Genomic DNA, 25,915 nt, shown 5'->3' on the forward strand with positions numbered 1-25,915 from the left:
AAAAACTCTGAGCGTGTGAAAGTGGAGGTTTAACAGAGAGAGTTGCACTGTAAATCACAAACAGACAAAGTGAAAGTTGGTAAGAAAACAGATCTTGCACACAGGACATTAACATTGCTGCTATAGCACTTGCAACAATCTGACAAGACATACAGAGGATACATTTTAAAACATCTCTGCATCAACGGGGACAAACTACACTGTTCCACCATATTGTTGGCTGGCAGCTGCTGGCATCATTGATTTTACATTAATCCGGTTTACATCCCACAAAAGGCACCAGGATTGGAAATCTGGTGTTTCACCTCAATTGCTATCAATGGCATTTGGATTGTGTGTATGAGAACTCACCTACATCATCACTGATAATGGCTTATGCCAATACTGGACCTGCATAATGCTGGCATATTCAGGCGGAATAACACTTGTAACTAGGATTGGAGTTAGAGGCTACTTACCTGCAGTGAAACCAGTACACAGCTATGTGGCAGTGTTACAGGGATAATGGGTACTGCGCTGAATCTGTGTCAATATTTATACTAAAAACAGTGGCAGCAGATAGGCACTGGTAAAAAGGACTTGTATTTGTACAGCCCCTTAGCACACCCCTCAGAAATGTCTTAAAAAGATTCATGCACATTGAGATACTTTATAGTGCAATCACTTTCATTATGTAGGCAAGCTCAGCAGCCATTTTGGATAAAGCATAAACTGACAAACATCAATGAAATAATTAGCCAGTTTATCCATAGCCAGTAATCTTAATTGGGGGTGTGTGGGGGTAGAATATTGAATGTTGGCCTGTACATCAGGAGAGCTTCCCAATGTTTTCCAAAATCCTGTAGTCTTTGGCACCCACCTGAATCACCAGAACAGACAGATGGGCCCTTGGTTTAACTTCTCAAATGAATGGCAGCACCTGTGACTGTACAGTGGTCCCTCAGTACTGCACTGGGATTGTCAATTTAGATTGTGTGCTCAAGTCTCTAGAGTGGGGCTTAAACCCACAAACACTTCTGAGTTAAGAGCCAGGAGTCACACCAATAGAACCAATAGAACCACAGAGGTGGCATTGGGTACTGGCTATTTGCTCATAGCGGCCAAACACTTTCTTTCATTCTAAGCAAGTTCTCTATATTCTCTTTAACATCCAAATAAACTCCACAAATGAGAAGCCTTTAGAGATTATTTGAGGTTCCTTCTGCAGGAGTTGAAAGATGATTAAATATACAAATAGAAGCATACCCAGATTTGACATCATACAAAAAAGACATTGCCAAAAAAACACACATGGATAACAATTCAGCCTATAAAATAGGAGTACAGAAAATGGAAGCACATTTAAAAGTAGAAGAGAGTTGGGAAGCTTAACAGAAAAGAAGAATTGATGAGAAGCTTGACTGTCAGAATTGAATTTATTTACACTCCCGTCTACTGAAAACTCTAAGATGTCCACAAAGGAACATTCTGATTAAAGGAAAAATCAAAAAGACTCTGTCAATGCACCTTAAAATATGTTTGCAGTAAATGAATGTACACAACATCCCACCTACTCAAAGTTCTACCCTACCACCTACTCCCTTGTACCAGCATATCGAAGATAAATGAAACACTAAAAAATTCAAGAGATTTAACTTTTTTGACAATCTTTACTTGACAGTAAACAAACTGGGTGATTGCACTGATGTTCCTTTGATAACGTGAATCTGTGAATTAGAAGCTGCCTTATGCATGAATAGGCTTTTCCTAAGCACCAAAGATAGGATGTTCTTTCTAACTATGGTAATTATCTGGTTACTTTAAGAACATTGATATTTATATTTTCCCAATTTATCAAAGTGGTGACAGAGAAACCTCTGGTGGTAGATTGCTGAGCTCAAGGGGTCCACCCGTTCTACATCGAATTCCATAAAATTTACAGAATAGAAACAGGCCATTCAGCCTAAGCCAGTGTTCATGTTCCATTTGAGCCTCCTCCCACCCTACTTCGTCTAAATCTATCAGCATATTCTTCTATTCCTTTCTCCCCCTTAAATGCATCTATACTATTTGCCTCAACTATTTCCTATGGTAATGAGTTCCACATTCTCACCTAGTTTGACATTGAACTATATCTTTCGCTGTCGCTGGCTCAAGATTCTGGAACTCCCTTCCTAACGGCACTGCGGGTGTACCTGCACTACATGGACTGCAGTGGTTCAAGAAGGCAGCTCCCTACTATCTTCTCAAGGGCAAACAGGCAAGACCGACAGATCCTTGCCAATGATGCCCAGATCTCATAAAAGAATTTAATAAATCTTTGCATAAAGAAGTTTCTCTTGAATTCCCTATTGACTTTATTAACAACTATCTTTTTTTATTATTCATTCATGGAACGTTGGCTAGGCCAGCATTTGGTGTACGTAGAACCATAGAACCATAGAACACTACAGCACAGAAAACAGACCATTCGGCCCTTCTAGTCTGTGCTGAAATATTATTCAGCTAATCCCATTGACCTGCACCTAGTCCATAACCCTCCAGACCTCTCCCATCCAATTTAAGAGTGAGCCCACATTTACCACGTCAGATGGCAGCTCGTTCCACACTCTCACTACTCTCTGAGTGAAGAAGTTCCCCCTAATGATCCCCCTAAACCTTTCCCCTTTCACCTTAAAGCCATGTCCTCTCATGTTTATCTCTCCTAATCTAAGTGGAAAGAGCCCACTCGCAGTTACTCTGCCTATACCCCTTATAATGTTGTAAACTTCTATCAAATCTCCCCTCATCCATCTACGCTCCAAGGAATAAAGTACTAACCTATTAAATCTTTCCCTGTAACTCAACTCTTTAAGACCCGGCAACATCCTAGTAAATCTTCTCTGCGCTCTTTCAATCTTACTGATATCCTTCCTGTAGTTAGGCGACCAGAACTGCACACAATACTCCAAAGTTGGCCTCACCAATGTCCTATACAACCTCACCATAACATCCCAATTCCTATACTCATACTTTGATTTATGAAGGCCAGTGTGCCAAAAGCTTTCTTTACAACCCTGTCTACTTGTGATGCCACTTTCAGGGAATTATGTATTTGAACTCCCAGATCCCTTTGTTCCACCGCACTCCTCAGTGCCCTACCATTTACTGTGTATGTCCTACCTTGGTTTGACCTTCCAAAATGCAACACCTCACACTTTGCTGCATTAAATTTCATCTGCCATTTTCTGGCCCATTTTTCCAGTTGGTCCAGATCCCTCTGCAAGCTTTGAAAGCCTTCCTCGCTGTCCACAATGCCTCCAATCTTAGTGTCATCAGCAAACTTGCTGATCCAATTTACCACATTATCATCCAAATCATTGATATAGACAACAAACAACAATGGTCCCAGCACAGATCCCTGAGGCACACCACTAGTCACAGACCTCCAGTCTGAGAAGCAATCATCCACTACCACTCTCTGTCTTCTCCCACACAGTCAATTTCAAATCCAGTTTACAACCTCTCCATGGATACAAAGTGTCTGAACCTTCTGAACTAACCTCCCAAGTGGGACCTTGTCAAAGGCCTTACTAAAGTCCATGTAGACAACATCCACAGCCTTTCCTTCATCTACTTTCTTGGTAACCTCCTTGAAAAACTCTACAAGGTTCGTTAAACACGACCTACCACACACAAAGCCATGCTGACTATCCTTAATCAGCACTTGGCTGTCCAAATAATTGTATATCCGATCTCTCAGAACACCTTCCAATAATTTACCTACTACTGACGTCAGGCTCACTGGCCTGTAATTACCTGATTTATTTTTGGAGCCTTTTTTAAACAACGGAACAACATGAACTACCCTCCAATCCTCCAGCACCTCACCCGTGGCTAAGGACATTTTCAATATTTCTGCCAGGGCCCCTGCAATTTCTACACTATTCTCCCTCAGGGTCCGAGGGAATATCATGTCAGGCCCGGGGGATTTATCTACCTTTATTTGCTGTAAGGCAGCAAGCACCTCCACCTCCTTAAACTCTATATGTTCCATGACACTACTGCTTGTTTCCCTTCCTTCCTTATAACTATGCCAGTTTCCTGAATAAATACTGATGCAAAAAACTGTTTAAGATCTCCCCCATCTCGTGAGGCTCCACACATAGACGACCACTCTGATCTTCAAGGGGACCAATTGTGTCCCTTACTATCCTTTTACTTTTAATATACTTGTAGAAACCCTTTGGGTTTACCTTCACATTATCTGCCAAAGCAACCTCATGTCTTCTTTTTGCTTTCCTGATTTCCTTCTTTAGTATTTGCTTACATTTTCTATACTATACAAGTACCTCATTTGCTCCTTGTTGTCTATACCTGCTATACACCTCTCTCTTCTTCTTAACCAGATCACCAATATCCCTTGAAAACCAAGATTCCCTATACCTGGTCACTTTGCCTTTAATCCTTACAGTAACATGCAAACTCTGCCCTCTCAAAATTTCGCCTTTGAATGCCTTCCACTTACTGAACACATCCTTGCCAGAAAACAACTTATCCCAATCCACTCTTCCTAGATCCTTTCACAGTTCCACAAAATTGGCCTTTCTCCAATTTAGAATCTCAACTTGAGGACCAGACCTATCCTTATCCATAATTAACTTAAAACTAATGACATTGTGGTCACTGGACCCAAAATGTTCACCTACAAATACTTCTGTCACCTGACCTGTCTGGTTCCCTAATAGGAGATCAAATATTGCATCCTCTCTCGTTGGTACCTCTATATATTGATTTAGAAAACTTTCCTGAACACATTTGACAAACTCCAAGCCATCCAGCCCTTTTACAGTATGGGAGTCCCAGTCAATATGTGGAAAGTTAAAATCTCCAACTATCACAACTTTCTGTTTCTTACATTGGTCTGCTATCTCTCTACAGATTTGCTCCTCCAATTCTCTCTTGATTATTGGGCGGTCTATAATACAACCCTATTAGTGTGGTCACACCTTTCCCATTCCTCAGCTCCACCCATATGGCCTCTGTAGATGAGCCCTCCTGGCTGTCCTGTTTACGCACAGCTGTGATATTTTCCCTGACTAGTGATGCCACTCCTCCCCCTTTCATCCCTCCCCCTCTATCACATCTGAAACAACAGAACCCCGGAACATTGAGCTGCCAGTCCTGCCCTTCCTGCAACCAAGTCTCACTAATAGTAATAATGTCGTAATCCCACGTGCCAATCCACGCCCTAAGCTCATCTGCCTTTCCGACAATACTCCTTGCATTGAAATAGATGCACCTGAGAACATTTCTATCCCATACAAACCTTTGATTTCTGATGCATTCCTCGCTTGACCTTTATCCTCCTCCACCTCACTATCTGCTCTAACACTCTGGTTCCCCTCCCCCTGCAAATCTAGTTTAAACTCCCTGGAGCAGCACTAGCAAACCTACCCTCAAGGATGTTAGTCCCCCTCCAGTTCAGGTGCAAACCATCCCTTCAGAACAGGTCCCACCTTCCCTGGAACAGAGTCCAATTGTCTAGAAACATAAAGCCCTCCCTCCTGCACCATCTCCTTAGCCATGTATTTTACATAATACATAATATATCATTAATTGCCTTGGAAAAGGTTGTGACGAGCTGCCTTCTTGAACCATTGCAATCCATATATTGTAGGTATACCCAAGGTGCTGTTAGGAAGAGAGTTCCAGGTTTTTAACTCAGCGACAGTAAGGGAATGGTGACACAGTTTCAAGTCAGACTGGTGCATGGCTTGGTGGGAACTAGCAGGTGGTGATGTTCCTACGTTTCTACTGACCTTGTCCTTCTAGATAGTAGAGGTCATGGGTTTGGAAGGTGTTTTTGAAGGAGCCTTGACTAGTTCCTGCAGTGCACCATGTAGATGGTAAACACTGCTGTCACTGTGTGTTGGTGGTGGATGGGGTGACAATCAAGCGGGCTGCTTTGTCCAGGATGGTGTTGAGCTTCTTGATTGCTTTGGAGCTGCACTCATCAGGCAAATGGAATGTATTCCATCACACTCCTGACTCATGCCTTGTAAATGATGGGCGGGCTTTGGGGAGCCAGTAGGTGAGTTACTCACCACAGAATTTACAGTCTCTTACCTGCCCTTCTAGCCATAGTATTTAAATGACTGGTCCAGTTATCTTATCAATATCGTATATTGGTGACCCCTAGTTTTGGACTCCTCAATAAGTGGAAACATCTTTATTACTTCCATCCTATTAATCCCATTTATCATTTTAAAGACCTCCATCAAATCTTCCATCAGCCTTCTCTTTTCTAATGGAAGAGTCATATAACCCCAAACACTGGTCTAACATACAGTGCCTGGATGTCTACAGCTGGATAAACATTCAAGGATCTCAACACTATCCAGGACAAAGCAGTCCACTTGATAGATACCTCATCCACTAGTCTAAACATCAGCTCCCTCCACCTCTGGCCCACTGCTGCTGAACTGTGCACTATCTACATGAAGCACTGCAGCAACTTGCCAAGGCTTCTTCAGTAGTGCATTCCATTCCCGTGATCTCCACTGCCTAAGAGGGAAAGGGTAGCAGATGCATGGGAATACAATAACCTCCAAGATCCCCTGAAAGTCACATAACTTAGCGATTTGGAAATATATTGGTCGTTCCTTCATTGTTGTGGAGTCAAAATCCTGGAACTCACTGACAGCATTTTGAGAGCACCTTCACCACATAGGCTGCAGTAGTTCACCACCCTCTCATGGGCAACTAAAGATGGGCAATAAATGCTGGCCTTGCCAGCAATGCCCACATTCCAAGAATGAAGACAAAAACAGTTGGGAGAAACTGAAAGGATGAGGGGAATTGTTGGGAAAATTGAACAGGTACTGAAACAAAATTCAATATTTCTTGTCTTTAAATGTTAACAACCTGAATGATAAATGCTAAAGGGCATAATAGGGATGTCAGCTTTGCTTATGGAATAGGTTGTTAACATACTGCTCATCCAACTTGATGTGTTCTGACATTCTTCCCCAGTCTAAAATGGTACAGGTTTTCAGTTCAACTCAGGCACTAATGCAGATTTGACTTGTGCATTCGCTGCCAGGATACAAAGCAAAGGGGCACACACGGACATCTCTGAGAAGGAGAAAATTAAAGCTGCATTCTAATCTTGGAGCACACCATCAAAAAACCAATTTCAATTTGTCTCAAAAATATTACCTACAACTGATTAAATCCCTTCCTTCTGTCACTTGTGGTATTGCCAGGTGTCCTGTCTGAAAGCATTTTGCTTTGACAGAGCCGAGTGAATGAGACTGATTTTAATCATCACCTTATTTCTTGCCTCCTTTAGCGCAGATGTCTCTTAATTAAAAAAGGCCCAACACTCTGTTTCCTGATTTTTATTGGAAAGGGTGGCATTTTTAGCAGAGAAATGCAATGCCATATTTAACTAGCAGTATTCAACACCTCTTCTGTTTTGCTGAATTCTCAGTAGAGTCATACAAGTATATTTGTGTAGTTGGTTGTCTTCCAGCCTTGCGGTGTCTGATGCAGTCAAGAATTACAGTATAAGGAGGGGGGGGGGGGTGGGTGGGCATAATTTCACACTTCTATTGGCAAAGCAGCAGCTCATTGCAATGAAACAAGCACCGTCTTGAACGCTTGTTCAGTTTATAGACCTTAAATAAACTTTCAGAAAACTCAAGGAAAGCTCTTGAGCATTTTTTGTAGTTATGCATGATCCACATTTCCCTTTTTAATCTTATTCATAACTATAATTGTGTTGTGACAGGACTCATCCAGAATACAGAGTTGTGGTCAGCCAGGACTCTTCCTGATTGTAGACTTAGCCAAACAAGCCACTTCTAGAACACAGAGGGTTGGCCAGCTAGCCTCCTCAAGAATAGTCTTCGATCAGCTAAGACTCTTCGAGAGCACACAGGGGCACCAACCAAATGTTTTCTAGAACATAGAGGGGGCACATAGCCAAAAGTTTTCTAGAACATAGAGGGTACACTCAACAAAAGTATTCTAGAATATAGAGGGGAAAACAAGCCAAAGATATCCTAGTATGCAGAGAGATTATTTACGCAATAGTCTTCTAGAACTTAGAGAGGTGGCCATCCAATGAAATGTCCAGGTAATGAATCTACACACAGCTAACTCACTGCTAACTGAAGCTTCCTCAAGATTGATCCCAATTTAAAAAAAATGGAGATCTGCCTTAAATAACTTTTCAAGGTAAATCAATTTAAAAAATTTCAAAAATGTGCACAATATAACTAGGATTTCCCTCTATACCTGATTATAGCTGAAACAATTTTGGTGATTGGATTTACCGGTTAGAGAAACACAGTGAAATTAGCACAATGACTGACCAGCACTGACTGGATTAAGAGGTAGCATTTCCTACCCTTCCTTCCAAGTCTTCACTGAGATGAGTAATGCCTCAACTCCTCCCTCTCTTTCTCTTACTCCCTCTTTCCTCTCCATCTTTTCAGTGAAATGGGGTTGGCTCCATCTACTTGGATGCCATTCAGTTACAGGAAAGAATGATGAAGAGTGCCACCTGCTGAATTACTGAAACCTCAGTGCAAGAGAACATCAAACTACAGCAATCGGCAACTGAATCAAGCTCATTTTTCTTACAAAGAGGCATGGGTCAAGCATCTAACACAAGTACCAGGTCAAAGCTACAAAGCAGAAGAGAGGAAAGCTTTAAAACTTTTAACAGCTCCAATGAGACACACTCACCTTACCACTGATGTCATTGACAGCTACATGAACAAAGATGGAGGCCTCCTCCATCCCCTCCAGATACACATGTCGATAACCTGAAACCAGGGAAGGAAATGGGGTTAACATCATAGCTTTCATTCTTAGGATGGTGTATGAGGAATGCGAGCATTATTTCTGTCCACCCCTCCACAGGTTCAAAACTGAACAGTGTAAGAAGTGGGATTAAGATTTGTAGTTTAGGGTTGCAATTTCCTGCAGCTAAACATTAAGAAGATGAAGACATTGGCCAGGATTTTCCACTCCCAATTGTGGCAGGCGTCATGGTGGGTGCAAGAGCTAAATCTCGTGAGAAGGCCCAAAACGGGTTTTACAATGATGTAAAACGAGGAGGTTATTGTGCGCATTAGCCATCAATGGAGGGTCGTGTTACCCGCCGCCGAATATCACGAACGTTATTAGCATAAATCAACATCTCATTATGATGCCTGCTCGCCAGAATAAACCTTCCACGCTGGATTGAGAGCCCCCATCAGCATGCAATTAGAATGACGTGTTTCACAACAGGATTTAAACAACGTGCAGCTGGCAACCTGAACTTCACTCCTGACCCCAAGGTGAGTTTGCACACCTTGCATCATGCAACGCTTGTAGGGGTCAGTGCCAGGCTTCACAGGCTGTACCGCATCGGTTTCGGGGAGGTCTCAAAGCAACTCTCCAGAGGTACCACAGCAGGGTTAAGGCGAGGGTAGCTTTTACTGTGCTGCAGGGTAAGGGCTCCACTGGGAACGGGTCAGGCAGGACTGAGAGAAGAGAAGAAGCGGCAGGGCAAGGGCTCCACTGGAGAAGGGGCTAGACAGGACTGAGGAAAGGGAAGCGACTGCAAGGCAAGGACTCCATTGTGGACAACAAGCGAGGAAGGTTGCACTGAGACACATGACTGGGGGCAATGGGGGTGGGGGCACTAAAGGGCTACCCATCTGAATTGATAGTTCCAAAATGAGGACAGAAGGACAGCTGAGACAGGTTGGCAGCTGTTCAATTGACATGCAGGGAGTCAGGAAAGTGAAGCAATCTGGCCCGTTCATGCAACACTGATCCCTCAAAGTGGCAAATGATTGTTCCCCTAGTTTTAACCCCTTGCTTGCAGCCTTCAAATTCACCAAAGTATTCTGGAACTGCAGAACTATTGGGTGACTGGACAAGCTTGAAAACCCCCTTGGATATGTGGCCATTCACCACTCACAGGGGAGAAGCCTCTGGACCCCAAAATTAATCTGACGTACTTCTGACAATCAGCGCAGTCTTGGAACGCAGGCAATGATGGTCCCGCGCCTGGGTGAAAGCAGAACATCAGTTGCCTGGCCTAAGCTGCCGCCAGTCCGTGGGCTGGAGTGGATGGCTGTGGGGGGGGGGGCAGGTTTGTGGTGAACATTCACTTGCACCTCGCACTGGGCATCATTTCAAGGGCCAGTACTCTCTGGCATGCATGAAAAGACCTTGAGCCCACAATCTCAGACAGAAAGTGGACCTTTGGCAACAAATGCTGACCCTTGCATTGATACTGCAGTGAGGAGGTCATCAGGAAGATGGAGCCTGCTGTTATTGCTGCCTGGATTATTGCTTATAGGCAGAATGAGAAGGCAGCAACGGAGGTACCTGGCTCACCAAAGGGTGGAGCAGAACCCTTAAGACCAAGGGGCAGAAGGTCCTCCTCCGGACGCAGAGGACGATCCTCAAAGAGCTGTCATTCGTGTGCGCCTCGTGACGTTTATACACACTGGGTCTAGCATGTGTTATCTGCAGATGAGTGAGAACCAGTGTTGCAGACATCTCCTCCTGTCAAGGGATTCGGTGACTCAGATTTGCCACATTCTGCAGGATTTGACGCCACAGGGACTTGGAGGGCATCCATTGCCAGTGGCTGTGAAAGTAACCACCACACTCAGCCAGTGGCTCCTTCCAGGGCTCCACTGGGGATCTCTGTGGCATTTCCCAAGTGCACACCCACAAATGCAACCAGGAGGTCACAGATGCCCTTTTCACAAAGGCCCACAGTTTTTTCCATTTTAACTGAGATCAAGCAAGCAAAGATGAAAAAACATTGGTCTTTGCAGATCTTTCCGGCTTTCCGGTTTCCCACAGGTGCAGGGTGTCATTGACTGTAGTCATGTGACTATGAAAGCTCCCTGGCAACAGGCAGTCCTGTATGTCAACAGAAAGGCTACCACTTGCTCAGTATGCAGCTCATATGTGACCATAACAAACTTATTATGCAGGTGTGCGCCAGATTCCCAGGTAAGGTCCACAACTTGTACATCCTGAGTAGGTCTCAGGTCCCTCACATCTTCGAGGATGCAGGGTTGGCTCCTCAGAAACAAGGGTTACCCCACAAAGGACGTGACTGATGACACCCATATAGCGGCCTCAGACTCCTGCAGGGTGAAGGCACAACAAGGCTCGTACCTCAACCCAGACGTTGGTGGAACACACCATAGAGATCCTGAAAATGCAATTCCGATGCCTGGACAGATTTGGCAGAGTGCTCCAGTACAATCCCAAGAGAGTGTCACACATCATCGTGGCTTGCTGTGTGCTATACAACCTGACGCTACAAAGTGGGGAGGACTTTGGAGATGACAAGAGATGGAGAAGCTGCATGTCTTCTCCAATGAGGAGGAGCTTGAAGAGAATGATAATGATGAGGTCTTGGAAGCCAAGGATGCAGGCAAAGAGGCTACTGCATGGGCCAGACAAGGCAGATGTACTCGTGAGCCCTCATTGCCAGTGGATTCCAGGAGGATGATGGCGAGGTACACGGAGGATCCTCCTGGACAACTCTCCACCATCATGGGCCAGCCTGACCACCAGCATAGCTACTCCTCTAACTTCACTCATTAACTTCCACATGACAGCGCATCGTTGCACAGAATGCTCCCATAGCCCTGATGCTGTAAAGAATGAGCAAGCCTCCAGGGTATGTGTCTGTGCTAAAATGAGGTTCTACTTGGAGGAGGGTGTTCCGGCATCAGAAATCAGCAAGTGCTGCCTCTTCACACGTTCATCCAACATTCCAGTCACAACGGTACCCTACAAGATACAGGAGCACTTGCACGATCCTCAGTGGCCAAATGCCTGCATGCCTTCAATCTGGCAAGGTTCCTCAAGGAGATCCACTGGAACCAATGCAGCCACGTGCAATGTTTTACATCGATGGTGACACAGAAACATAACACTTGGGACAAGAGAGCTGATGAAATACCACTGTTGTGACTGCACTTAGAGATGACTAAGTCAGTTGTGATACATTCCCCAAAACAATAGTGAGGCTACTCTTGAACTAGGTCCCACCGAGGTGTGTGTCTCTCTACTGGTGGAGGGTATGGGTGAGCACTGTGGTGGGTCTTCAAAGGTGCTATCCTCAATTCCTCATTTGAGGAGTTGTTAGGGCTGGAGTTGAGGGCCTGGTTCATGGATGCCCTTGACTGCTTCCCAGAGGTGCCTACAAAAGAAAGGAGAGACCATTAGTGCATTGCAGGTGAATGTGAAACAGGAGAAATCACTCACAGTATGATTGTCTGATGGATGTTCTTTTGTAGGATCCTCACTTGGGTGTGTACCGCTGACCTCACCCCCAGCACAGGCACGCTCTACGTCCTCTGCAGCCAGCTCTATGGCTCTGTTCTTGAAGTCCGTGAGAACTTGATCTTGGGAACACCCCCCATCCCCTCCTTATGGGGCCTCTCCTTATTGTGAGTCAGCTTGCCCTGCATGAAGCCAGATGGAGAGAATGTGAGCAAGCGCATGTGAGGGTAGATGATAAAGATGCCTGGTATGTGTGGGTGACGAGTGGAGACCTGGATCGGATTAGGACACAAACTCCAGAGAGTGAATGGTGATGTCACTTGAGATGGCAGTGAGTGAGATCCTTGTGAATGTGTGAATTGAGAGTGATGAAATGGTTGACTTACCCTGGCGGAACGGATAAGATCATTCATCTTCTTCCCGCACTGGGTGGCTGACCTCTTCTGTAGGGTGTTTGCACTGACCACCACTGCGACCACCTCACAAGCTGGATTGGTCACCTTGGTGGAAGGTCAGTGGCCAGAGCGGGGGTAGATGACATCGCAGTGGGATTCGACTGTGTTCAACAGGTGCACCAGTGTGGCATCACTGAATTTGGGTGGAGCATGCTTTCTGCCTTTGAGAGCCATGTCTTCACTGGAGCTGCTGCAGAGAGTGTAAATGCTGTGCTGGGGCACTGTTAAAATATGGCAACAGGGGTTAGGGAGCGGGGCAGGTGAATCAGATGCCTCGCGCCGACAGAATGGCATGTTCCCCGTGGATGAATAATTAATTAGCTGTGATGCGGACGATTCAGCACAGAAAGCCACCATTGTGGCCAACGGGTAGAACCCCGTTTTTTCCGCCCGCTAACACACTTTGCACATTTCAGGGAAAATTCCGGCCATTGTCTTTGTCTTCTGTAACAATCCCATTCCCCAGCCACCAATTCCACCGTCACTTGGCCACTGTTTCAGACCACTTTCAACTTATTCAACCCTGAACTGAATTCTATGCTCCATCACAAAGACCACCTACTTTCACCTCCATAACGTTATCCACCCACACCCCTGCCTCTGACCACCTGCTGCTGAGATGTTCATCTGTGACTTTGTTTCCTTTAAACTCGACTATTCCAAAGATTTCTTGGATGACCTTCCATCCACCACAAACTCCTGCATCAAATCCCATTCCTAGTCACCTCTGTCACCACCGACGTGCACTGATTGCCAATCGTCCAATGCTTCAAATTTAAAATTAACAGCCCTATGTTTAAAATCCCTCCTTGGTCTTGCCCCTCCCCATATCTGTAACTACCTGCAAATCCATAATGTCCCACCCCACACAAACTCCCATTCTTCTAACTCCATATTCTTGTACTCCCCCATGATGTTGTGACTCTTCCCTCACTCCCATTAGTGGTCTTGCTTTCACCGTTTACGCCACTTGGTCTGGAATTCCCTCTCTGAATTCCTTTGCACCTCCTTTGAGACTCCCTGGTGTTTGACAAAGCTTTTGGTCATCCTTCTGAATATTTCCTTCCTTGGCTCAATGCCCATCTTTTCCTTATGCCTCTTTGAAGAGCCTTGGAATGTTTTTTCTCTATGTTAAAGGTGCTCCGCAAGGTGAGGCAACAAAGAGCATTAACGTTGTTGCTGTTGCTATGCAAATCCACAATATACATTGGCAATGTTTCTTGCCTTCAAGACCTGTTACTAACTCAGAGCAGGCCCTTTTATATGAAGCATTGTCAACCCTCTAACAACAAACTATATTGCACACTGTATAAAGCACCAATAACAGGGTATCTTTACTGAGGTATTAAGACAATCTCTCACTTACCAGGCATCATGCTGGTGAACGCCAAAGTTCTTTGGCCAATAAAATCCCGACCAATTGGATCATGATCCCAGACCAGGAAGCGGACAAGAGCGAGTTCGGGCATGTGCAGAGTGAACACCAGCGTTTCCTCCCACATTGGGTTAAACCCTGCAATCGCATGACAGTTCCACCCTATTAGATGCGCGAAAATGAGTTGTCAATCAGCCCATCTATAAGGGACAGGGTTATCCACAACCACACAGTTCCTGAGATCTTAATCTCAGTCATGGCTCAATGATAACTTTCTTCTCACAGTGTGATAAGGTCTTGTGTTCAAGTGCCCACTCCCAGAGACTAGAGTACATACTCTAGGCTGAGCGTCCCAGTGCTGTACTGAGGGAGTACTGCACTGTCAGAGATGTCATCCTTTTGGAGGAGACGTTAAACAATGGTTCCATCAGGTGCACATAAAAGATCCCATGACATTATTCAACGAAGAGCCGGGGAGGTTGCCCTGGTGTCCTGGGCCAATATTTATTCCTCAAGCAACGTCACTAAACACAGATTATCTGGCCACTATCTCATTGCTGTTTGTGGGAGCTCGCTGTGTGTAAATTGGCTGCTGTGGTTCCTACGTTACAACAGTGACTACACTTCAAATTTAGCTATTAGGTGCTTTGGCAGGTGATCCTGAGGTGATCAAAGGTGATAAATTTAAGTCTTTCTTCCTTTCCTACGAAATTTCAGGAGATGTCAAGGAGTCATGAATTGGACTGCAACAGCTCCCCATTTAATCAAACACAGAAACCTGGAGCCTATTCTGCACCTGAGGTATCAGAAGGAAATACCTATTTCTGACTCACACTCCCTGTGGGTGAGGCTGGCAGAGCAAGGTGACTGAATTAACCACTTGGGTCCTTATCCCTGCTGCCAAGAGGCACAATGCCCACCAGCAGGCCCATCCCTTTGAGGAGCCACCGAGAGATGCAAGGTGCCACCCTTCCAATGTGTCCCAGCTGGATTGTCCTTTGCTGATATATACTCTTGGTGCTTGGTGCCATCTAGTGGTAGTGATTCCAAGCGACATCAACAGCAACACCCCCATCCCCGACCCCCACTCACTTAAGAGTGATAAGCAAATTTAAAAACCTGAGAGAAACAATTGGTGAGACTTAGCAGATGGTGAAAGCAAAAATTTCAAGTTAGCCCCAAGGTGGGAAATATATGTACTCAATGTGGAATGTTGCTATTGAACTGCGGAAGGCCCACCACTGTCCTCACTTGATGTCCGCACGTACACAAGTTCAGCAACAAATTCCCCCTCTCAGCACAGCCTGGTGCTTGGGATCTTCCTGCTTGCTATGACTCAGTCATACCACCTTAACCAAGTCAGCCAAGCTTAAGACAAATTATAATTCACACACTCACTGTTAAGAGAAATTACTGAGTTCAGCCTCTGATTTGCAGCAGTTACAACACTGAGGAGACTGACTGCCCAAACATATGGTGTTGTGAACAGAATGACTCCCCCGACCCCACAGCCCCACCTCTACCCTGCGCCGGCAGTGTAGAATCCCAGGTGTCGTGGGTCCCTGTCAGGGCCACAGGCTGCTTCCCTTACCATTGTCGTCCACCACCCTGGTCTGCTCCTTAAAGCAGTCAACAGCCAGGCCGATTATTTCCACCTCCACAAAAGGGTCGATTATCTATAGAAGAAGAGAAATGGGCAGAGTGTAGATTAAACTTTGAGCTGAAAGCTCAGCATGTCCATAATATGCCCTGACCATTATACACACCCACCCATTATACACACACACCCATAATACACACCCGCCCATTATACACACCCACCCATTATACACACCCACCCATAATACACACCCACCCATAATACACACCCGTCCATTATACACACCCACCCATAATACACACCCACCCATAATACACACCCGCCCATTATACACACCCACCCATAATACACAACCACCCATTATACACACCCGCCCAAAATACACACCCGCCCATTATACACACCCACCCATTATACACACCCACCCATAATACACACCCGCCCATAATACACACCCGCCCATAATACACACCCGCCCATAATACACACCCACCCATAATACACACCCACCCATTATACACACCCACCCATAATACACACCCACCCATTATACACACCCACCCATTATACACACCCACCCATAATACACACCCGCCCATTATACACACCCACCCATAATACATACCCGCCCATAATACACACCCACCCATTATACACACCCGCCCATAATACATACCCGCCCATTATACACACCCACCCATAATACACACCCACCCATAATACACACCCGCCCATTATACACACCCACCCATTATACACACCCACCCATAATACACACCCACCCATAATACACACCCACCCATAATACACACCCGCCCATTATACACACCCACCCATAATACATACCCGCCCATTATACACACCCACCCATTATACACACCCACCAATAATACACACCCACCCATAATACTTACCCGCCCATTATACACACCCACCCATAATACATACCCGCCCATTATACACACCCACCCATAATACGTCACCCACCCATTATACACACACACCCATTATACACACCCACTCATTATACACACCCACCCATAATACACACCCACCCATTATACACACCCACCCATTATACACACCCAACCATAATACACACCCACCCATAATACACACCCACCCATAATACATACCCGCCCATTATACACACCCACCCATAATACATACCCGCCCATTATACACACCCACCCATAATACATACCCGCCCATTATACACACCCACCCATTATACACACCCACCCATAATACACACCCACCCATAATACACACCCACCCATTAGACACACCCACCCATAATACATACCCGCCCATTATACACACCCACCCATTATACACACCCACCCATAATACACACCCACCCATAATACACACCCACCCATTAGACACACCCACCCATAATACATACCCGCCCATTATACACACCCACCCATAATACATACCCGCCCATTATACACACCCACCCATAATACATACCCGCCCATTATACACACCCACCCATAATACATACCCGCCCATTATACACACCCACCCATTATACACACCCACCCATAATACACACCCACCCATAATACACACCCACCCATTAGACACACCCACCCATAATACATACCCGCCCATTATACACACCCACCCATTATACACACCCACCCATAATACACACCCACCCATTATACACACCCACCCATTATACACACCCACCCATTATACACACCCGCCTATACTACACACCCACCCATTATACACACCCACCCATTATATACACCCACCCATTATATACACCCACCCATAATACACACCCACCCATTATACACACCCACCCACAATACACACCCACCCATTATACACACCCACCCATAATACACACCCACCCATTATACACACCCACCCATAATACACACCGACCCATTATACACACCCACCCATTATACACACCCACTCATTATACACACCGACCCATAATACACACCGACCCATTATACACACCCACCCATTATACACACCCACCCATAATACACACCCACCCATTATACACACCCACCCATTATACACACCCACCCATAATACATACCCGCCTATACTACACACCCACCCATTATACACACCCACCCATTATATACACCCACCCATAATACACACCCGCCCATAATACACACCCACTCATTATACACACCCACCCATAATACACACCCGCCCATAATACGCTCCCGCCCATAATATACATTCACCTATAATACACATCCACCTATAATACACACCCACCCATAATCCACACCCACCCATTATACACACCCACCCATAATCCACACCCACCCATTATACACACCCACCCATTATAGACACCCACCTATAATACACACCCACCCATAATACACACCCACCCATAATACACACCCACCTATAATACACACCCACCCATAATACACACCCACCCATAATACACACCCAACTATAATACACACCCACCCATAATACACACCCACCCATAATACACACCCGCCCATAATACACACCCACCCATTATACACACCCACCCATTATACACACCCACCCATAATACACACCCACCTATAATACACACCCACCTATAATACACACCCATCCATAATACACACCCGCCCATAATACACACCCACCCATTATAAAACCCCACCCATTACACACTCCCACTGATTACACAGTCCCACCCATTTCACACCTCCACCCATTATAAAAACCCACCCATTATACACACCATCCATTATAAAACCCCACATGTCACACACCACCACCCATTATAAAACCCCAACCATTATAAAACTTCACCCACTATAAAACCCCACCCATTACACACTGCCACTGATTACACAGCCCCACCCATTACACACCACCATTCATTATAAAACTCCACCCATTACACAACCTCACTCATTATAAAACCTCACCCATTAAACACCACCACCCATTATAAAACCCCACCCATTACACACTCCCCACCCATTTATACTCACACCTCCAACCATTATAACCCTACCCATTATATACCCTTTATCCTCTTGCCTATTATATACCCCTCACCCTCTCGCCCATTATATACTCCCTGCTGTCCTGTCCGCAGTCCACTCCCTGCCAATTGTATATTTGATGCCCACTGCAGCCATTGAGAATTAAGACTGGGCCTGGGGAGGTGGGAGTTGGGGGGGGGTGGGGGGGGGGGGGGGGGGGGGGGGGGGGGGTGCGGGGGGAGGTGGGGGGGGGGGGGGTGGGGGGGTAAATGTGCCGCACATTCAGACCACTGTTGAAAGTTAAACTTACCCCCTTAGAAATATGGTGAGTTATTTGCAGCTCCCTGTCATATGAGTACATTTTTTTAACAGCCAGAAAGATAACTCCTGGCAAGCATTGCTGCTTCTCTCAGTGCCAGCTTCCCTACATTGGCATCACTGCACTGCTCTATAAATCGGTACCTCCCATATGTTTTTTGTTTATAAGCAGGGTGCTTCCTATTTATTTCCCTCCGCCTATTCCCTTCCCACTGCTCCTGAAGGCTCTGACACACTGCTTAGGGATGAAGAGTCCTCCAGTGTCTCATCCTCATGACCCTTCTCCACAGGGAACTTTTTTTAAAATTTCTTCTCATGATGGGGTTGTCACTGACAAGGATGGTATTTAATGTCCATTCCTAGTTGCCCTGAGTTGAGTGGCTTTCTGGGCCCTTTTAGAAGCCAGATAAGAGTCCACCATGGGGCTGGAGTCACGTATGGATCCAGACTGTGTAAGGACAGCAGGTTTCCTTCCTTAAAGAGACATGCGCAAACCAGCTGTGTCTTTATGACAATCTGCCTGCCCCATGGTCACTTTTATTCATATTTTCTATCTCTAGGTTTCTTTCTACTGAATTCAATTCTCAAATTATCCATGGTGGTGTTTGGATAAACTTTCTCTAAATTATTATTAGTCCAGTTGACATAATCCCCACACTACCATTCCCTATATATGATGACAGGTTACTCAGCCATGGGAAGAAGCCTGATCTAGTCCTGGCCCAATCTCCAGGCTATCGCAGAGAATTGGGCCAGACCTGAGGCTTCCCTGGCTCCCAGTCAGATTTGGATGACGTCCTCACTCACCTGGGGCAGAATTTTATGGCTGACGTGTGAGTGGTGGGGCCCGCATGTCAACGTTTAAAATGTCACGCGCTGACGTTGAGCGAAGATCCTGACGTCAGCGTGCGACATCGCGATAATTAGGTAGTTGGGAGCGCTATGAAGCGCGACGTGCGCCCGTCATTAATTAAAGGCCTTGTTAAGGCCCTTAACTCAGCAATTGAAGCCGATTTTGAGGAGCCTGTGCTACCTCCGCCTCGGTGCACAGGCCCAACAGGCAGGCGGGTAACTGATTTTTTAACAAATCTCATCCACGGGCAGGATATGTGGGCTCAGAGGGGTTAACATTTTTTCTGAAATGTTTAATGCAGAAAGTGTTTTAAGCTTGCATGTGTGATTGTTAGCAGTTCAGATTGATTTCCAATAGCTTTCTCTGTACTTTGAAGCTTCAGCTCAGCAGTCTGCAGACAGTAATCTTTATCGGGCCTGCAGCTTTCCGGAGGCCTCCATTTAGCCTGGGTATGGGTTCTGACAGCTCCACTGGAGGCAGTTACTCTTAGGAGGAAGGGAGGGATAGAATAAGGAGGAGGCCAGGAGTGGACAATCAGCCTCCAGGGGAACCACCTTTGGGAGACCAGGCACAGGCACAAGGGGTGCAGGGCCAAGAGGTTGTACAGAACACCTCCCACATTGCAAATGACCACCTGTGGCCATTAACACTGAGAGAGCTTGCAGGTCAGAGCGTAACCCAATCAGAAGATCCGCTGGAAGCCCCTCTCCATGGAAGTCACCAATCTCTCAATGGAGGAAGCCTGAAGTTCATGTCCTGAGGCTCATGCCATCACTGACACTCTGCCTGGATTCCTCCACCACAGAGACCAGCAGAAGCACACCCTCATGCAACCCTGCCAGATGCTCCCGCGCACCCTGCCGCTTGTCCTGCAGCTGTTGCCTGGCTAACATCTACAGAGGCACATCATCACTGCCGGACTCAGCATGTGCCTGGTCCCCTGCAGTCCTCTGGCTGCTGGCGCCATCGGCACTCTCTGCCCGTGGCATCTCCTCCAGCGATTGTGAAGTGCCCTCTCCACTGTGCCCCGGGACACTAGCCGACCGCATAATCCCCACCGAAGTGTTTGTCATTGCGCTGGTGCCTGGCTTGCTGAAAGGATGTGACGCAAGTTGCAAGTCTTGGCCCTCAGGTGTGGAGGGAGGGCTCTGGACGTGTTGGGGATGGCCATGCGGTGGTGATGCTGAAATTAACAACAAGGACAGTGCATCAGTTAGTGTTCAGTCAGTAACACCTTTCATCCTTCACCCCCCCCTCCCCCCCCCAAGCCTCATAAGTCGCTCACCCTTCAAGAACTAAGGAGACGAACATTGGTGGGGTGGTAAATAGTCAAGAGGAGGCCCAAACATTACAGGCGCATGCAGGCAGGCTGGTCAGATGGCCTAAGGAATGCCACATGGAATGTTATGTGGATAAGTGTGCGGTTAAGCACTTGGGCAAGACAAGCAAGGTATGGGAATACATGAGTAATGGTAGGACCGTAGGAAGTCACGACGATTACAGGGACCTTGCTGGGCAGACCCGTTAAGGTAGCAGAACAGGAACATAAGGCGTTTAACAAGGTCAAAGCTAGACTTGTCTTTATTAGCCGAGGAATAGAATAAAGGAAAAGGGAGGTCATGTTGCAAGTGCAGAAAACACTGTCAAGGCCACATCTACACTTCTGCGTCCAGTTGTGACCTGCGCTTCATGGGAGGGATGCCATTGGAGTGGGGAGAGTGCAGAGGTTCCTGACCTGGATGCATGCTGGCCTGGAGAGTTGGAGTTATGAGGAAACATTGCATATACTCGCTACATATGCCGTGGAGCACAGGAGATTGACAGGTCACATTAGTGACCTTCATACCATTATGAGAGGCATAGACCGGGTGGACAGAAGGCAACGTTTCCCCTTGGCGCAGGGATGACTAACATGGTGGCATTTATTTAAGTTGAGAGCCATGAGGTTGACAGATGAGGTGCTGAGGACCTTTTGGACAGAGTAACGTGGGGCACACTGGCTGAAAGGGTGGTGGAGGTACAAATCCTCCTAAGATGCAATAAGTCTTTGGATATGCAGCAGCAATGCCATGGCATGTTAGGCCATGGGGATAGTGGTCACAAATGGGATAAGGCGATAACTTTGGAAGGTTCTAGAGACGCACATCCTCAAGGGGCTGAGGGACCTTTGTGTATGACCCACACGTCTGACTGTATCAGTCTGTGAATGAGCAATGGTGCTGCATAAATGGTTGCAGAAATCATCAGTGCTTTGGATGGTGGGGAGACAGAGTGGATGGGACTGTGGCCCTCAAATACCTGGCCGTTGCACCCCAGCCTCGCCGACCTGGCCGCCTGCCTCCTCCCCAGCTCCATGGCCTGCTGCTCATACGTGGTGAGGTGCTGCAGCACAGCGTGCCCACCACCAGTCCGCTGATGTTCCCGGATATTGCTCTCAGTTTTTGCCTGCGGAACATAGAAGAGCATTTATTGGGGCTGATGGCTCATGTGCTCTGCACGTGCACGCCGCACCCTAACCACAGTGGCCCATCTGAGGCCCCCAGCAACTCCTGTCCACACTACTGGTGATCAGTCCCCAGAAGTTAGTACGGCTGCTCCCAACCCCCTCCCCCAACGGCCACCTTGGACACATTCGACGTCCATCACTTTGAATAACACACGGGCCTTAGCGCCCATGGCAAGGAGGCGCAATTAGGTGTGGTGCCGAGGCCAGTAGATGGCTCTTGGCCATGACACCTTGAGGCTCCCCTTCCACCATCTCATCGTCATCAATAAGACATGTGTTGGAGTTCTGAGTATGTGTCTAGCTTCCTCCCCTGCAGGTTGCCCCCAGACTACTCCAATGCGAGAAACACCAACATATGCTGCAGGGAGAACCCATCTTCTCCTCAACCACTAAGGCTGAAGTAAGCATGGTTACTATCTGTTTGCCCACCCAGCGTGCGCCAAATGCACAGTGCAGTAACGACACTAAGACATGGGGCGGGAGGGGTGGGGGTGGGGGGCGGCCTCAAAGGCTAAGGCTACCTGCTGTGTAAAATGGCCAAGGCTGACATGGTACTCACCCTTCCAGAGCACAGAAAATCATTGAAGCGCTTGCGGCACTGTGTCCCTGTGCGCCACACAGCATCTTGAGAGTTAACAGCCTCCGCCACCTCCTGCCACACTTGCTGGTCACGTGGGGAGCCTTCCTCCTCCCATCCTCCGGAAACAAGACCTCCCAATGGTTGGACACCTCTTCGAGGAGGACAGCAAAGCAGGCATCGGAGAACCGAGGGGCACAGTGCCCCCCCACTGCTGGCCTACCCTGCAGCCTGCCCCCCTCCTCCTCCTGTGCCCTCGCCTTTTGTGCTGCTCGGTGACAGGCCATGGTCAACAGCCTAAAGGAGGCTGCCTGACTGTTCTTTATACAGACTGCCGGTTCCCCATTGGAACTGACAGTCTGAACACGCCCGCCGCCGATTTGAATTTCCCACTGAACACAGGAGTCTGAAACGTGCTGGGTGGGCCTTAACTGGCCCGCCCACACAAAATGGCGGCGCAGCCCGTTTCGCTGGTGGAGATCGGCTCCCCGCTCGCCGCCAATTCGGTCAGGCCCGCCCACCCGACTAACACAAAATTCAGCCCCTAGTGAATGATTTGGGCTCTTAGACTAACACACTTGACAGTCTGTTTAAACGCAGACAAAATATAAACTGCACCAAACAGTACCATTAGGGTTCTGCCCACCTCCACCTTTGACTGCTGATGGCACATACTGGGGACCAAAGACCGAATCTTCTATAGGAACAGGAGGAGGCCTTTCAGCCCCTCAAGTCTGTTCCGCAATTCAATTGGGTCATGATTGACTGGTACCTTAATAAGCCTTTGTTCCAAACCCTTAACATGCTTGCCTCACAAAAATTTATTAATCTCAGTTTTTAAATTTTAAATTGATCCATTGCCTCAAAAGGTTTTTTAGGGATAAAAAATTCCAGATTTCCACTACCCTGCTAGATACACAAGGCTCAGTAGTACACTGGGCAGGTAATGGGGTATAGATATCTTCATGGAAGTTTCATCACGTCAATCAGAGATGTCTCAGAGTGAATTAATATTCATTACATTTTAAACAAGAGTCTGGATGGAAGCAGCTCTTCAATGCCACCAAGTGTTTTACCACTGGGCATTAACTAACCTCTCCCCTGTCGCCAAGCATGGAGTCTTTGGGTTTCGGAAGCTGTTGGCCGCTGATGATCCTTAACACTAGTTGTTTCTTTGGCTGTCCAGACAGTAGATCTTCTGCTGTTGGATTAAAGGTAACTGCAGTAAGGCAATACTTAAGTAGGGACAGAGTGCAAAATGTGACAAACCCCTCTAATTAGGGCCCTCCTCCACTGCCCCCAATCCCCTATAACAACAACTTGCATCTATATAGCACCTTTAACAAGGTTTAACATCCCAAGGAGGTTCACCAGAATGTCTTCAGACAAAAATTAACACTGAGCCACATAAAAAGTGGTGACCAAAAACATGGTCAAAGAGGTAGCTTTTAAAGAGTGTCTAAAAGCAGACATGAGAGAGAGAGAGAGATGGAAATGTTTAGGGAGGAAATTCCATATCTCAAGGCATGGCTGCCAATTGTAGAGCAGTTAAAATCGGCGATGCTCAAGAGGCCAGAATTGGAGGAGTGCAGGGATCTCAGATGATTGCTAAGACTGGAAGAGATTAGAGATAGGGAGAGATGAGGCCATGGAGGGGTTTGAAAACAAAGATGAGAATCTTAAAATCGAGGGATAGCAGGGGCATGAGCCAATGTAAGTTAGTAAGGACAGAGATGATGGGTGAACAGGAACATAATGCGAATTCAGCTAAGCGGAAGGAAAATGAGTTCCTAATATTAGCAAAAAGATAAAATGGTGATACATTGGGCAGGGACACTGAGTGCGGTGGTGGGGGGGAAACATTGCGCAAGAACACAGAATGAGGGACATATTGGGCAAAGGCACAGAATGGGGGGACATATTAGGCAAGAACAAAGTCTAACACACAGCAGCAGCCAATGCCTTATGAAAGATCTTTATTCCGTCCAGTGTACCGTCTATTCAAGTCCAGGCCCCAGAGTGAAAGATAGGAATATCTTTGACTTTCCCAAAGCCTAGTCCTTCTGCCAGAGGAACTAGGCCTGGGCTAGATTCAAATTCAGGTTTCAGAGATCTCAGCTAGACCCAGCTTCCTACTTCCTAACTCTAACCCCAACCCTTGCCAACATACTAAGAAAAAAACAAGTATGCAGTTTTGCTCTTCCATACCTTGAGTCATGCACTTGGGTTTAAGGACATAACCACAGTTCCCATTGGAGCTAAACTTGGCCCTGTTTAGCTGGAGCACTCTTCCTTCAGACTGGTAGTTCAATGCAACTGTAGGAAGATGGAGAGAGAAAGAGAGAAAGACCATCAGAGACAGGCAGTTGTAGAATTGCGCCCAACATACTGCAATGCCTAATAGAGTCATCATGGGTTAGTGGTGACAGAAATAGGTGTACCTTTATAGGGAGGGAGAGTGAACTTTATGGCATTACTAATGCTCATGGGAAACAGCTAAGGGTTCCAATCTAGATGATGTCAGAGAAGGGCACATTACAAATTATGAAAAGATGTATCATTGGTAATAACATTGCAGTACTCCCTCTTCTGACACATTAATGATATACTTCAGGTAAGTGGTTGTAGTTAGTTCTACAATGATCAAGAATGGATTGCAATGGGAAAATCATTCTGTAAATACTGGGGCTCATTAATACTGCACAGTCAGCTGGGGTATAGTGCCATGAAGCCCATAATAAAATGAATATTTCTGTGAAGGAGTGAAGTTGGTCCAGAGCTATACTGTGTAAACAGTGTTTTATTGACAATTGTATATCTGTACCAATCACTTTCATTATTAGATGATTTGAAATGATTTCAAAACAAATTCTGTTTCTAAGAAATACACAAGCCTATAAATGTGGATGGTCATTACCCATCTTTCAGGCATTAACCAGTTGACTAGCCCCCAATATGGCAAGAG

The 25,915-nt window shown here is 46.4% G+C and overlaps 1 protein-coding gene across 1 annotated transcript in view; it reads right to left on the reverse strand.

Moving 5' to 3' along the window:
• plch2a (phospholipase C, eta 2a) overlaps positions 1–25,915 on the reverse strand; it is a 334,095-nt gene that overhangs the window by 25,067 nt on the left and 283,113 nt on the right. Inside the window, exons 17-21 of the mRNA XM_041206546.1 lie at positions 25,159–25,266; positions 24,045–24,151; positions 15,704–15,788; positions 14,104–14,250; positions 8,716–8,795 (exon numbers count right to left, since the gene is read on the reverse strand). Coding sequence (XP_041062480.1) covers positions 8,716–8,795; positions 14,104–14,250; positions 15,704–15,788; positions 24,045–24,151; positions 25,159–25,266 — 527 coding nt within the window. The remainder of the gene's footprint in view (positions 1–8,715; positions 8,796–14,103; positions 14,251–15,703; positions 15,789–24,044; positions 24,152–25,158; positions 25,267–25,915) is intronic.

This window comes from Carcharodon carcharias, chromosome 15 (assembly GCF_017639515.1).
Source record: "Carcharodon carcharias isolate sCarCar2 chromosome 15, sCarCar2.pri, whole genome shotgun sequence".
Classification (NCBI taxonomy): Eukaryota; Metazoa; Chordata; class Chondrichthyes; order Lamniformes; family Lamnidae; genus Carcharodon; species Carcharodon carcharias.